Raw genomic sequence first — 15066 nt, 5'->3', positions numbered from 1 at the left:
CAGCCTCGAGCACTGACTCCTTCTCCCATCTGACAGAAAGGAGCTGCTGCTAGCAAACCCAGGCAGGGAACGTTTTCATAAGTCAGTGTTAGATTTTTTTGTTGTTGTTGCTCTCCCCATGAGCTGCTTCATAATCCTCTATCTTCAAGAAACTGAGATCTTGTCAGCTGTTAAAGGCACTGACACTTTCCTTTACTATAAACTCAGGATGTGCAATAACACTGGAAATCTTAGCAATATTCATAACAAAAAGCATCACTAATTCCAGCTGCTGCAGTACCATTACACTTTCTGGGTAAGAGTTCATATAAATTTGCAGGTTTGTGGGAAGGAGGCAAGTGCCTTTCTCTTCCTTCATTCCCTCAAGAACTGAACCCCTTGATTTTGAAGGAGTCAGAATGTGGAGCCAGAATGAAGCACAGGGAGTGACACTTTGCAGTACAGTGAGACATCAATATCCCTTTCTTGTTCACCGCTTGAACAATGCTGGTGCTCACTAATATTGCATACATTTAGACTCGTGATGCTAGGATTGTCTCGGTATACTGCTATTACTAGTGACAGTACTTGCAGAAACTATTATCTATTCTTAGTCTACCGACATGGCAGAAGTGATGTGCCACTTTCTTTTCTCTAATTAAGCATTTCACAATTTTGAAATACATTCTTCCCCACAGTTTGAGAAACACTGCACTAAATCAATTAACAATCCCCAAGGGTCCAGATTTAGGTCTGAAACCAGATTTCAGTTTGAAAGCTACTTTAAAAAAACCCAAAACCTTACTGGTGACCTTTTAATATGCAGTAAAGTAAAATTACTTCTGTGAAGAAGACAAAAAAACCCCACAGTTAAAACGACACTGTCAGAAGATAAAACTTGAAAGAGACTCTTAAAAGATAAACCTGCTGAGTAAATCTAAACTTTAGAGAGAATATTAATGTAAAGCAGCCCATGGCTCCACCCATGTGCTGCACTTTTATTAACATGAAATTGTCATATGACAATGCTCCTGTAAATTTTGCTCACTGTATAAAATCTGGGCTTTGAAAAGAAAACACAGCTTTCCTCCTCCCCACCCCTCCCTTCCATTTCTTTTTGCTAATGTAAAGATTCACATCTGCTAATTTAATCCATGTGTAATGATCTCATAGGTAAAAGCAAACATGGAGGAAGAGACTGTATGGCCAAGTTTCATAATAAACTGTTCCTTTCTGTAGGAACAGTTGTTTACCTCCAAGGCTGAGGAATTTCATCCCCGAGCTTACAGAAATCTGGTTTTAGCACAACTTGTGTTAAGACACAGGAGTGGATTTGAATGGGATAAGCCAAAATAGATACTGTCCCCAAATATCCATCTTGTGCCTCTCATGGAAGCTGCTTCTCCTGCAGCAGGAACAGCGTAACTGTAAATCCACAAAGTATCCAGGTAACCTAAAACCAGCATTGGTTTTAAAATAATTTGTGTTGTAAAAAGCCCCAACAGCTAAGAATTATACATAATGGGCACAAATTAAAGCATGCAAACTTTCACTGAACACAAGAAATAACACCCTCTAATGAAATAGCTGTTGCTGGGACAAATAAAGAGAAGACAGGATAGACTAGCCAGCATCCTGGTTCACCCGTACAGACCCTGTGCAGTCCTATTCTTAACATCTTCTAGAATAATCAGCCAGAAGAGTGGAGAAAAAGATAACAGACAGTCAGTATCCACCATTCATTTCTTCCCCAGACTGCATTGCTAAGAAGTCCACAAAAAGATCCCAATGCAAATTCAGACACCAACTCATTTCCATTCCTCCCCTTACATGACAGAAAGACTAAAGCATGAAAGATCAACGCTATACACAGTTCTTAAAGCCACAATCAAATTTTCATATTAAAAATTAATTTTTGGGCAGACTTTTGATATTGCTAGTACAGATTTATGGAGGAGGGAAGAGTCCAGATGCTATTTTTCAAATTTATAATTGAGGAAAATGATGGAATTGGGGGGGGAAACCCAAATAAACCCCAAGTATTCTGGAAGAGAGTAGCTGAATTCAATCAAGGTCATCTCTTAAGAAGGACATGATTTAAAATCAGTTTTAATGCATACAGGCATCAGCCAGTTGCCAGGTTTACTGCAACTTAATTAGTTCCCACCTGTTAAGTGAGAGAGGGCAGTAAGTAAGAGGCAGTTTTGGCTCTTCTTGTTTAAAGCAACTTTCCAAGAAAAAAAACACTTTGTAAAACCCTGACATCAAATAGTACATGCCAACGAATGAGCAGCAAAATTGTCTTCACATTCATTGGAAGCAGGCACAGAGGCTAATTCCAAAAGGCATTTATTTATGTATTAATTGTTCTGGCACAGAGTCTCTCTAACTAACTGAGACTTGCATGATTAAGTTTAAAACCATCATTGATGAACCCAAGTTGACAAAACTGTAGAAATGCAGTGGGAAACCTCAACTCGAAAAGGCTCTGTGCCTCCTGAGGTCCAAGTTGTCAGAAGTTGTGCATCTGAAGGGGAGTGTAAAGCTTAATAACATTTGGTGGGAAAAATATTCAGGAGCTCTTTTAAGGCCCAACACCTGCCAGTACACCACTCCAATTGTTCTGGTTTCACAGTTTCACATTTTCACTTTGAAAATTTTACTCTCTTCATTGCTAAGCAAAACATGCATATACACAGCAGGTAAGTTAGGATAATGTGCAACTGAATATAAATAAGTGCTTCCAAATATGTGCAATAAGCAACCTTAAAAAACCTCCCAGATTTTCCTCAGATTTCTTATACGGCATTCGTACTTCAGTTTTTGGAATAGCCTCAGTACCCTGAAAGATAAAGAACTTGTGTCATGCTGCAGTGATGGGTTTTTGTTGGGTTTTTTTAAAGCAATATTATAGTGCTGTTCATTTAAATACTGTTTTTCTTGACAGTAAGAAAGACAGAGAAGAAACCAGTATGGAAAACTTTTTAGGATTTTCTGAATATGTGTCAAGTGGTGACTGAATGAGCAGATCCCACCTGGGACACAGGCACTGGCTGCAGTGTCTGGTCAGTGGGTAGGTCGCTTCTCTTTTCTGCCTTCCTTTTCCCTCCTCCCCTTTATCATCTCTGACAGCTACCCATCTGAGGTATGAATCATCTCTTCCACTACAGCTCTTCTACTGAATAGATGCTTTAAAGGAAACAGATTGAGGAAAAGTTAGCACTAAGTGAATCAAAGGCAGAGCTGTGTGTTCAGAAGTATGTATCACCCTATATATTTCCAAGGTTCATTCCCACATTTCTCCCAACCTTGAAAAAAATAAATATGCGTTTTTGTGTGCATGGGTAGTAGGAAGGGATGTTTCTTTTCCATCTTTCCATGTCAGAAAGGGGAGGGATGAGACTCTCAAACTTCATTCCCTCATTTCCATTCCTCTCTGCATCAGGAGCAGGCTGCTGTTAAGTCTTCTCCCTTTCGGCCTTACTTTCCCTCTTCTTCCTCCTCCTACTCATAAAGTGGCTTGAGGAAGCTTGCAGATAACCTGGAAGGCTGTGTTTGAGAAGTTTTACCCAATATAATTCAGCATTGATCTTTCTTGTCTCCATCAAATCTTACATAAAAAGATTAAAAACAAGGTGCTAGGAAAGTAAGCTAATATTACAGAGAAGGTATGAGGGATTTTGAGAGTAACTTTAAGCTTTTGTAAATTAAATCAAATCATTTTCATATTACTTTACTGCTGTTTGAAAGGAGAATTCATAACATTTTTTTCAGTTTTGTCACCTGTACTTGGTTCATCAAGACTAACACGCATCTTTCCTTGCACACAGTGTGCAGTGTCTACCATTTGTTATATAAGAAGAAAAAAGTAAAACAGTCTTCACTCCAGAAGGCAAAAGATTACTATGCTTACTGAAAAATTTCAGCAAATGAAAATGGAAAAGCTTGGCAGGTCAAAAAATCAATCTACAAAGTTTGGTTTCACTTGGGAACTCCCTTTCCTCTAAGGGGGCTTTCAGAATGCTTAAAAATCATACTGCTGTGACTCCAGCCACCCTCTAGTACCATGTTTCTTCAAATTTCACACGGGAACTTCCCAGCCATGTGCCACAAAAGGGTTAACTACAAGTGAAACTCGTTGCACTGCATGAAGAAATTACTAACCCATTTCAGTAATACATTTTCAGTGTGAATTCAAATGCTCTCCTCTCCAGTAGACCTTTATAATGTACTGAGTCCCCAGACACGCCAGGGTCTAAAGCACATTGTAAAATGCTTTTCTTTGCTCTGAATACTATTTACAGAAGTCATAATAATTCTAACCAGGTAACATGCTGCAGGATTTCAAAATGTTAAGGGTAAGCTGTTACATATTAAAGAGGTTGCTTTTTAACATGGGCCACAAAAACAATCTCAGAGAAGTCCAGAATATAAAACACGGCCCTTGTATAACTTGTTTTTGTTTGTTTACCCCCACCCCAATTTCCTAAAAAGTTTTTAATTCATTGTTTTGAATTTGTTAGCTTCTGTACACTGCCTCCAATCCATCCATGGGGCCACTGCTTTAGAACTAACCGGCTAAAAAGAACAACCCCTGAGATTCCTGTACAGAACAACAAAGATCCTCCTGCTCAAAGGGCACCGCTACTTAAGTTCCAAAATCTGCACTTGCTGCAGCCATTCAGTATGATTCTACTCCAAATGCACAGCACTGACTAGAAATTTAAAGACTTTCCACCAAGAGGTAACAACATTACCACAATTTTACAGTTGAACTAACTAAGGCACAAAAGTGTTAAGTGGGTCACACAAGCAGTAAATGCCTTATTTAAGCAGCTATTCAGAAGGAAAAAGCAAATGAAGAAACCAGCTAAACACATCAAAAATCTTTAGCAGTAAGAGAGGAGAGGGTTACATCGCTTATAAAAACACCTTCTGCCCCACATACACTCACAGAAAAACACATGTGCATTGAAGTAACCATAAATGCAGAGACACAAACATGCAGAGAACAACTTATTTATGAACAGGGCCAGCTGAGCACAGGTACACAGGCACTTACTTGATCTATTTCCATTAACTTGGGGAAGGCACCTGGCCATTCAATCGCCACCTTCACTATATCAGCAGGAGGGGGCATTGCGACGCTGCTGCTCTTCGGAGCCAGTACAACTGGACACTAAATACTGCAGAGAGTCTCTCTCATTCACACCTGCAGGGAGAGAAAAAAAAAGAAAAAAGAATATTACAGCAGTTCAGACAGAACTCCAGCACTGCTGCTTCTGTCTCCTACACTTCCCGTGGCTGGGCAGGTGGATGAAAATGGATGTGTGTAAGAATGTGCAGGAGCAGGAGAATGGCACATATTACAGGAGCAAACACAGGACTCAACGCCACGACATGCTGCACAGCTCGACAGTCTGTTAGAAAGATGGCTGAAGCACTGAAATGTACGGGGAATAATAGGCATGCATTAGATTTAAATAGAAAAACTATTTTTAAATATTATTAAATATGCTGGTGGGAAAAAAGCGACAAACTAGAGGAAGCTCCTGTTACAGTGTCACTCCTGGAGTCCCAGGGAACGTGACCGAATCGGTTGATGCTGGCGCTTCAGGAGAAGAGATTGCCCAGGAAGTTATGGCCAGGAAACACTGTTTCTTTTAACTATAGCAGTGATCTTCTGGGTGTTCACAAATAGATCACTGCACTATAGCAACCAGTATGTCAGGAAGAAGGCAGAACACACAGCAGTTTCCACATATACATACACACGCACACACACATCCTCACCTCACAGATCCAGAGAAACCCACATATAAACACTTCTTCTTTATGGTACCTCTCAGACACATGAATACACAAGGATGCAGTATACATTCAGGGTGACATAATTCACTACATAACACGTCATAATTCTGCAAGAATATGAATATCAACAGGATCTGGTGTCAAATAGTGCGAGCTGTGAGTTTCAGGGAAAGGGGAAGAACCAAATCCTCAGGTTTTGCAGAATTTAAGTTCTGTCTCTTTTGACTCATCAAAGTTTATAACCTTGCAACAGCAACAAATGTTTTTCAAGAGCGTGTAGTGCCTCTCTGGGCTTGCAAACAAAGTTTCTGCACCCCTCTCTCAGCTCGGTGGTGGCAGGACACCCTCTCTAGTAGCAAAGTGCTGCAGTTCTCAGACACAGCAGCCCATGCACCCTGCTGCGGATGGGGAGGCTCCTTCTTGCTTTGGCAAGCCGTCCGTGCCAACCATGGCGTTTCCTGCACACTCTGCTGAGACCCAGCAAAGTGCCATCACGTATCACAAAACAAGAGAGGCTGTAGAAATCCCCAGCGGTGCAGTCCCACTTCTTCTTAGCAGAAAAAGAGAAGGAAGTGGTGAAAGCATGGAGACATGCTTGCACATACAGCCTTTCAAAGAGCTAAGGCAAGAGAAGGAGATGGCTGAGTATACCAGACATCCAAAAGACACAAACATGTACAGGTTAAAAAAGGCTCTGACCACCTTCAGTTGCTGCTTCAACCTGGTCTAATGACCTTTCTTCCACTGCAGCAGAAGCAGGAGCTCAGATCAGTCTGAACAAAATTGTGAAATCATCCCTTTATTGGGAAATGTTGTACCTTTGTCCGAAACTACTTTTATAAGTGGGAGTTCATCCAGCCTTCTGGATGTCTCCATCTTTCCTCTTTTCTTGCGTGCCCTCTGGTCTGCTCTGAAAAGGCTCAGTCCTCTGAGTCTGCAAGCCCTGCTACATTCTACATAGGGTTCTCAATACATACTATAAAAGCAATTTATGAACTTTAACACTCCAGCAATTTATTTGCAACAATGGCAGTTCTGACGCCGACAGGATCGCACATCACCACAAAGCAAAGTGCAAGGCAGTAAATAAGACAATGGACGGTCTATAAATAAGACTGGATTGCAGGAAGCGCCTTGAAAGACTAAACAATGTGATTAAGAAACACTGTGATACTGTCTACATTTGGTAGATGTTACAGGAACAGGGAATAAACACAATTAAATCATGCAGCTGGCTTGCTGGTCATTGAGAAAAATCAGACATTTACTTTTGTCTGTCTTCTACCCTGTAGACCCTTAGCAGATGCACTGTTCCCACCATTTCTCCCCAACACATCAAAGGGCCACCATTTGCATCTCCCACCAGTGCTCCCCTTGCTGCACAGTGCACTGGCTCAATCAACCAGCAAAGGAAAAAAAAGTATTTTTGGTCATCTGTTTTTTACCATGTTCAAGTCAAACAGCTACTCAGAGGTGATACAACATGGGAGACGGGAGGAGAAGCAAGGTTTCTTGGCAGCAATGAGCTGTTAATCCACCTCGACAATCAATTGAAACTGAGACCTTGGCACCTTCTGCTCCCACACTCACAGTGATGGTGTTTCCCACCTCCTCAGCAGGGCAGTCCTTCGTAGTCTCAGCCTGCTGATGTTCTGGTATTAAACTGTCTGCAGCACTGAAGTGGGGCTGACTCACCCAGTGCCTGACCAACAGGCTACCCGCCGCATTCCCTGGCTTGGCACCCCATCCCTGGCAGGAGGGATGCTGGAAGCCTCAGCCAGAGCCTGAGTTTGCTGGCCACAACACAAAAAGAGCAGCAGCAGCTCCTGCCAGACAAACTTGACTGAGGATAGCTTCAGCTGAGTAAGCCTTTATTTTCAACAGTTTTATTGTCCCCCATCATGTTTCTTCTACACTTTAAATGAAAAAAAATCACCTGTAGACCACATATCTAAAGAGATAGAAGGGAGACCTATTAAAACCATAGAATCCACCTATTGCATGGACAAACACAGTTTCTTTTGACTAAGAAGCAGCAATTTGCAGCCCAATACCATCCCTCCAAAGCTCACAATAAATGCAGGAGAAAAAACAGATTCATGACCACTGCCTGTGAGTACAAAAGTAAAACAACCTTACACAGCGATAAAATTGCAGAAAACTTCCATTTTCCCATGCATATGAGGGCATTAACCCTCATTTTGCTTTAGCAAGTTGTGGGCTACCTTGAGTCACACAGGAAGAAAGGTTTAAGAAAGAAGACTCAAGGAGAGCTGATGGTAAGTTAATCAAATTCAGCTATGGAAAATAAGCACTTACATTCCAAAGCAAGGTGCAAGAGAAGTCTGCCACAGCATTCGGCAGACAATTTCATTGTGACTAGTTTTAATGTAGACTAGCACAGATCTCCTACATAATTATAATTATTACTATACGTATGCTTATAGAGTCATAAAACACAAAGCAAAGTGACAGACCTTTAACTAATACAAATGGGTGTAGTCCCACTTCTCCCACTGAAGACCAACTCCAAGACTACATTGTGGTCTGAATGCTGAAAAGCATATAAAATCATCACTTTGTTTCCGTTTCTCTGTGGACATCCTAGTCAAATGTGCTGACTTCTTCTTTCCTAGTTTATACTCTGATGAATCCAATGCAATACAAAAAAGATAATTTAGTTTTGTTCTACCTCTGTGGCAACATCAGAAACAAATATTCTTTTGGGAGGTTTTTTTAAGGCCAAAATAGATGTTTAGTTGTCATCCCAAAATTAGGACTGAAAAGAAAATTCTGCAACCTACAGTGCTGACAATTCAAAATTATCTACTATTTATTCCCGTGGTACGCAGTGTGTTAGACAGTGCCCAGCAAAATAAGGAAGGCACAACTCCTGGTGTGAAATGGTTCCAATTTAGTAAGCAATTTTCATTATGTGAATGAAGAACTAGAACTGTTTTCAATTTCTTTTTGTTACTCCAGCAGCAGTCAAGCAGTGAAAAGGACAGGGATGTCGCTAAAGGGTCTAGTTATGGAGTTTTCTCAAGTACAATTCCTTTTTCTCTCCCAGTGGGATCTGAGAAGCACTGACATGTAAGAGCAACTTTCCAACTCATTTTTACAACATTTATTTTCAAGTCAGAATCTGAAGGCAAGAAGGGCGCATGTGCAGGCATATGAAGGAGAGGAGAGGGTCAGAGGAAAAGGAAGGCAAATTCCCATTGTTTTCCCTAATGAATGCAAGGAGATGTAACCTGGACAATGTTTAAGCAACTTACATGCTCAACAGCACACTATTTTATAATTTCAGGAAACCACAGCCAAAGCATGTCTACCACTTGAACATACTTTATTCCATCAATATGGTTTTGCAGAACTATGACAGATTATCGCATTAAAGTGTCAATTTCGCAATTTATTGTTATTACCACATACAGTATATTTATGCACTTCAACCATACTATGAAGGGCTTCCTGTGTTCTACTAAGCCAGAGTAATAAACACCCAAGTTGGAAATCAAAGTATGTTAAATTTAATGTAAAAATGCATCAGCATCTATATGCAAGCTCTCCATTTACCTGCCTGGCTCTGAGGGATTCATTTAGCACCAATGCCAGTAAAATATATTGAATTTTCCCCTTCTACCTATGTACTGCATATAGAAAACAGGATTTTATTCGTGTATGAAATTAGTTCTCAGTAGAACTTTTTTTTTTTTTTAACTTATTTTGCAATCTCATTGGCACTTTCCATACGAAGATCTCAAAGTACTTTAAATAACTTAAAGTTACCAGAGCACATCTCTCAAGAAATAAATTCTATTCTTATTCTACAGACAGAAGAAAAACGCAAGGCTAATAGGAGCTATGTGACTTGCAGCTCTACTCATAAACAGCAGCCTAGAACAGCTTATTTCTTCTTTTACAGAAGAGAGGTAATATTCAAAGAGCAGGCCAGCTCATTTCATGAAGAGCTTGAGTAAGAAAATTAATGATTAAAAAGTGACTGCAGGAATGCCATGTGCACTTGAGAATTTAATAAAACAAAGCATGTGTTTCTCCACCCTGGACAAAAGGCAGCACATACAGCACCTGGAGCTGGCACAGATCCCACCACCCCCTGACACAGGCAGGTTTTTGCATGGCATTTCTTCAAGGCAAAGGGAAAGCAGGGCAGTAAGGGCAACAGGGCCGAGCAGGACATGGAGGGTGCTGGCAGGGAGCTGAGCCCTGGCTGGGCCCACAGCAGGAGGAGAGGCACAGCTCCCTCTGCTCGGCACCTTACGTAAGTAACCACTTCTTGTCAAACCTCATCAGCTCCCTCCGCTCGGCTCCTGCGGCCCCAGCAAACAGAAACTAAGTGGCAAGTTCAGCTGGAAGGTCCCTCGGGGACCAAGTCTGATTAACGATTTTAGAAAGATAATCCAACGCTGGATTAATATCCCCCAAGAGAGTTATTTTTGGAGTTAGACTGCACGACTGAACAGCTCAGTCTAAGGAGCTGTAAACATGCTCTACCATCTCCGCAAGAAATGAAAACAGGGCAGAGAAGCCAGGGGGCTGGATGCACACTTTGTGTACATACAAAGGCTTTCATGCTGCCTTTTTCCCTTCTTAGGCATTCAGTCCTATTCACCCCTGAACTAGACAGGAGCCAAAGGCCCAGCAGTCCCATGTCAATAAAATCTAGAGATGTTTTGATACAAATGGAAGATAAAGCTGTACAGAAGCTATGAGCTATACTCTAGTAAGGGATGGAAAAAAGGCAGTGGCCTCAAAAAGCAGGCAACCCAGGGGGGTGCTACCCCTCTGAAGCAGCCACCAACACTGCAGGAACACCTGACCCCCCTCCACTGACTTCCATGGTTCAGAGCAGTCCATCAGCTTCCAAACAGGAACATTTCTTTGATGCTGAACCCTAAGTCTGCTGATCTATAAAGCCTCATTAGAACAGGAATTAAATATTTAATATTAGGATAAAATGAGCTTTGGACCCTTCAGGTTTAAATACACCAGCTTTCCTCTCCAAAATATGTGGACAACTAGTATTGGAGGAGATTTTAGGATTATGGGTATGTGAAATGTACAGAACAGGACAGTTTTTGCCACTGCTAAAGCTGCCCAGCAAAGACAGCTAATACTTGTGTGGTTATTGCCTATCTCATCCCCAATATACCTGTAACCTTTCTTCACAATTTCATTCCAAGCATTTGCTCTACTCACAGTCATCTTGTTCCTCTTCTTGGGAAGCATTTTATATGGTTGAGGTTTCACTATGTTTAACAGGCTGGACCACTTTCAGATAGACTACTCTTCAAAACTAGAGAGCAAGAAAGGCTTTAAAGGGTGCTTCAAAAGAAAAGGTGGAAGAAAAAAAACAGACTGGATGTACTCGGAATATAAGCAAGCAGGCTGTCTGGTCTTGCTCCTAAAACCACATATTGAAGCATACCAGAAAAATTCAGGTCCTTCTTTAACATGAACTCCCCTGCTTCTTGGAAGATCATTCTCCTTTTGCTAAGGAACTTTTAGTTACATGTCTAATTCCTAAGAGAACAAAAAACTTAGTTTTGATTATTCAAGATTTTGTTTGAAACTTTGTGGCAATTTAATTAACTCATGTATACCATCTAGTCAGATAAAGATGCTCTGTTCACCAAAGACATTAATACTGGAGCTCTTCAAACTAGAGACCAGGAAAGTATCAAACTCAATTACTCAAAAGACATTTCCAACAAACAAATAAATAGAAATATTAATTTTTTAAAATTCATTAAAAACCTAGACAAAACCAAAAGGCACCAGCACAACCCCCACACCGATAGCAATCCAGCAGTCAAAGATCTAAGGCTTCACAAAAAAAAAAAAGCATGACTTTTCAACCATCTTGAGTACCTGCCTAGCATATGAAATGGAAAGACCATGGCAGGTATCTAGTACAGAACCAAAATGAAATGCCACTCTGAATACAAAGTATTACTTAATCTACTTAAACCTTTACAGTTTTTCAGGGCTTGCCCACTTTATTTGGGGTTGTTTTTCATCATTTGGCTTGACTCCAGATGTTTCTAAACTGAAGCAAGTAGCAAAAATATCCCTCAAAATCCAGTTAAATACAGTTGTCTTTTCCTGCCTTTCAGGGTAGTCTCACATACCCTGTGAGGCAGAAAGGAAGCAATAGGGAAAACACAAAGTCTCAATTTCAGCCAGTGGTCCTACTGTTCTTAAAGAGCTGTAAGTTAAAAATCAAAGCTCTCAGGCTGAGAAAGTTGGAGGGCAGAAGAAAGGAAAAAGGACATTGACACTGTGAAACAACAAAATAATGCAACTCAAAACATTACAGCTCAAAAGGATGGAGGCAAATTTTTTTGTTTGGGGGAGGGCAAGCAGGTAAAGGGGTGGTGCTTTTTAATGTTTAAACTAAGCACATTCCAAAGGAGTCCCATGAAACTGAAAATTGAATAAGTTTATTACAGGCCAGTTGAAAACAAGCTGAAAAGAAACAGAGAAATTTCATCAAAAGTGCTGTGAATTTTGAATAAAACTCAGTTAAGGGTAAAAAATAACAAAAGATCACAGTCCTCTTTTCTACTACTAGCATGATCTGGCTATGGTACTTCATACTTTCCCAGCATTTGGATAAATCAGGGGGCTAGAAAGGACACACAAAAAGAGCACCCTGAGTCAAGATGATAACATAGCAGAAGCTGAATCAAGGATGACTGGCTATATCCCAAAGGAGATAACAGATACAAGAAGGTAAGCTCAGTGTTGGGAAAAACACTAAATTTCCTGCTAGAAGGAAGATGAAGCAGCACTATAAAACACAAAGAGAATTTTTTACCCTACCAATGTTTACTATACATCCAGAGGAACTAATGGAACTGCTAGGAAGTTAGCAGTCAAATGGAGGAAGAGAGGGCAACAGAGGTGTGTGAATGCTAAAGGAAGCAACCAAGTTAACTGACAGCACAGACAGGATGTTGAAGGTTGAAACAAACAGCCTTATTTTCTAACGTAATCATTCTGCATAGAAAAATCCTATGGAAAAAAAGTAATACTGATATTCCACAGTCAATAAGCAGAGAGTAATGCTCATCATAAGTAAGAAAATCAGCGAAAGAAAGGGTGGATACCACTTGTGAGTCTGAGGAGGGCACAATTTGAGGCAACAGCCTTTTGTCAGGCACTGACACTGCTCTTCAGTGATGTGCAATTTTGAGTGCCACATTATTAGAAGAATCATAAAGCTACTAGAAGGCTTCCAAAAGAGGGCTATGAAGAGGGTGAAGGATCTAGAGGGGAAATCATATGAGGAGCAGCTGAGGTCGCTTGGCTTGTTCAGCCTGGAGGAGACCTCAGTGCAGTTAGCAGCTTTCTCATGAAGGGAAGTGGAAGGGCAGGTACTGATCTCTTCTTTCTGGGGACCAGTGACAGGACCCAAGAGAATGGCATGAAGCTGAGTCAGGGGAGGATTAGGTTGGATATTAGGAAAAGATTTTTCACCCAGAGGGTGGCTGGGCACTGGAACAGGCTCCCCAGGGAAGTGGTCACAGCACCAAGCCTGACAGAGTTCAAGAAGTGTTTGGACAATGCTCTCAGGCACACAGTGTGACTCTTGAGGTGTCCTGTGCAGGGCCAGGAGTTGTACTCAGTGATCCCTGTGGGCCCCGTCCAACTCAGAACATTCTGTGACACTGTGAAAGAGAACAAGAGAAGGAAAGAAACCACCTGTCAGTAATCTTGCAGCAGAAAGCAGCTCCATGTACAGAGGTGTTCCTACCCATCTGTGCTTCTCTTACACTTCACTGCAATCAGCGCATCAAAACATCTAACAGTCAAAACACCCCAAGTTTTCCTGACTTCTCAGCACTATACAGTCTCTGAATCCATCCCTGCAGGCTCCTAGCTCTCTGTCAGTTCACTCTCATAGTCACAAAGAATAATTTGCCACTTGTGGACTTCCCAGTGCTGGCTCTCTGAAGAACATTCAGCAAAACTAGACAGCATATGGAAAAAACAGTGATGGCCACTCAGAAAAAAAACTCATGGCACAGTTAATATTAGAGACCTTGTCTGTAGCTAACATTTGTGGAATAACTTGAGCTGTTCTGCATTAAAGAGAATGTATGTCTATTGTCAAGACTACGCCAGAGTTTTAATGGACATCATTAAACTCACTTTGGAAACAGAAATACTAAGGAAACAAACATAGACAAGTCACATCCCAAAACAACCACTGTGCATATGCCCATCCTTAACACTGGTGCCACCCTGCTTTGCTGAGTACTGCCCAGTTGGCGTACCTGCAGGCCTGGAATCACTGTTCTGGGATTATCCCAAGGAGATTATATCCTCCTTTTCAATACTGACACATGCTTTGGGGCCATTGTTTATAATTCTAGGTCAAGAGGAGCTTGAATATGTATAATCATTTCACTTATACAGTCAGGTTAACCATAAGATCACTGTAAAGCAATATACAAGCAAAAAGATACTAAAGAACACAAGAACAGGGCAAACTCCAGGTTCAGGCAGCCAGAACACAGATCGTATTTTGGAGGGTTCCAAGAAACCTTTCAGAAGAGATCCGACTGCAAGATATTAGCAGTACCAACACAGCCCATTTCCAGGGGAGATTTGTCCTGCGTAAAGCTTGGTAAACTGCATTAAATGTGACACTTGGTAACAGGAGATCTGGGTATTTCAACATGAGACTATCCCTTACTCGTCTCTCTACTGCAAAACCACAAGCAGCAGATGACCCTGTTTGAGCAGGGCAATTGGACCAGATGACTTCCAGTAGTCCCTTCCAGCCTCAATCATTCAGTGATTCTTTGAGTACACTGATATATTGCCTCTAAGCACTCTTGAAGTCATAGCCTGCCCATCTGTGTACCAATGCTGTGGCTTTTCTGTCCTTAAGTGTTCACACAATGAGCAAAAAGACCTGCTTTTGAAGCAGGTTGCCTTCTATGCCAAAATAAGATTCTTGCAACACACTAAAACCAGCCATTGGTTACAAGTTGGGAACAACAATCTCCATAACTCTTCCCATCTGGCATCCAAGAGCAGTCATTCAAAAAATATCCCAGGCTTCCACAACTTGAACTAGAATTTTAAAGATCAAGGTGGAACTTTACTTCCAACAGGAAAACTGCCGTAAAATATGTTTATGTTATGGACTAATACATGACATTCAAGCACTGGGTACAATTTGTGGTCACCCCATAATTTTATTGCGCTCTGTTCAACATTAAAATCCGCATGTCCCAG

At 41.1% G+C, this 15066-nt stretch overlaps 1 protein-coding gene across 3 annotated transcripts in view; it reads right to left on the bottom strand.

Annotated features, from left to right (window-relative positions):
• ELMO1 (engulfment and cell motility 1) overlaps nucleotides 1-15066 on the bottom strand; it is a 304753-nt gene that overhangs the window by 250821 nt on the left and 38866 nt on the right. For 2 of the 3 annotated variants that reach the window (XM_008633859.2, XM_017734444.1), the window contains exon 2: nucleotides 5042-5191. In XM_008633859.2, the coding sequence (XP_008632081.1) occupies nucleotides 5042-5119 (78 nt within the window). In that variant the 5' untranslated portion in view covers nucleotides 5120-5191. Of the gene's footprint in view, nucleotides 1-5041; nucleotides 5192-5538; nucleotides 5556-15066 lie in introns of those variants that run through there. The other variant, XM_017734443.1, reaches the window with a different exon arrangement.

Source organism: Corvus brachyrhynchos, unplaced genomic scaffold, assembly GCF_000691975.1.
Source record: "Corvus brachyrhynchos isolate BGI_N302 unplaced genomic scaffold, ASM69197v1 scaffold94, whole genome shotgun sequence".
In the NCBI taxonomy this organism is placed as follows: domain Eukaryota; kingdom Metazoa; phylum Chordata; class Aves; order Passeriformes; family Corvidae; genus Corvus; species Corvus brachyrhynchos.
Note: the sequence above shows the minus strand (reverse complement) of the source record. Positions and strands in the feature narration are given on the sequence as shown.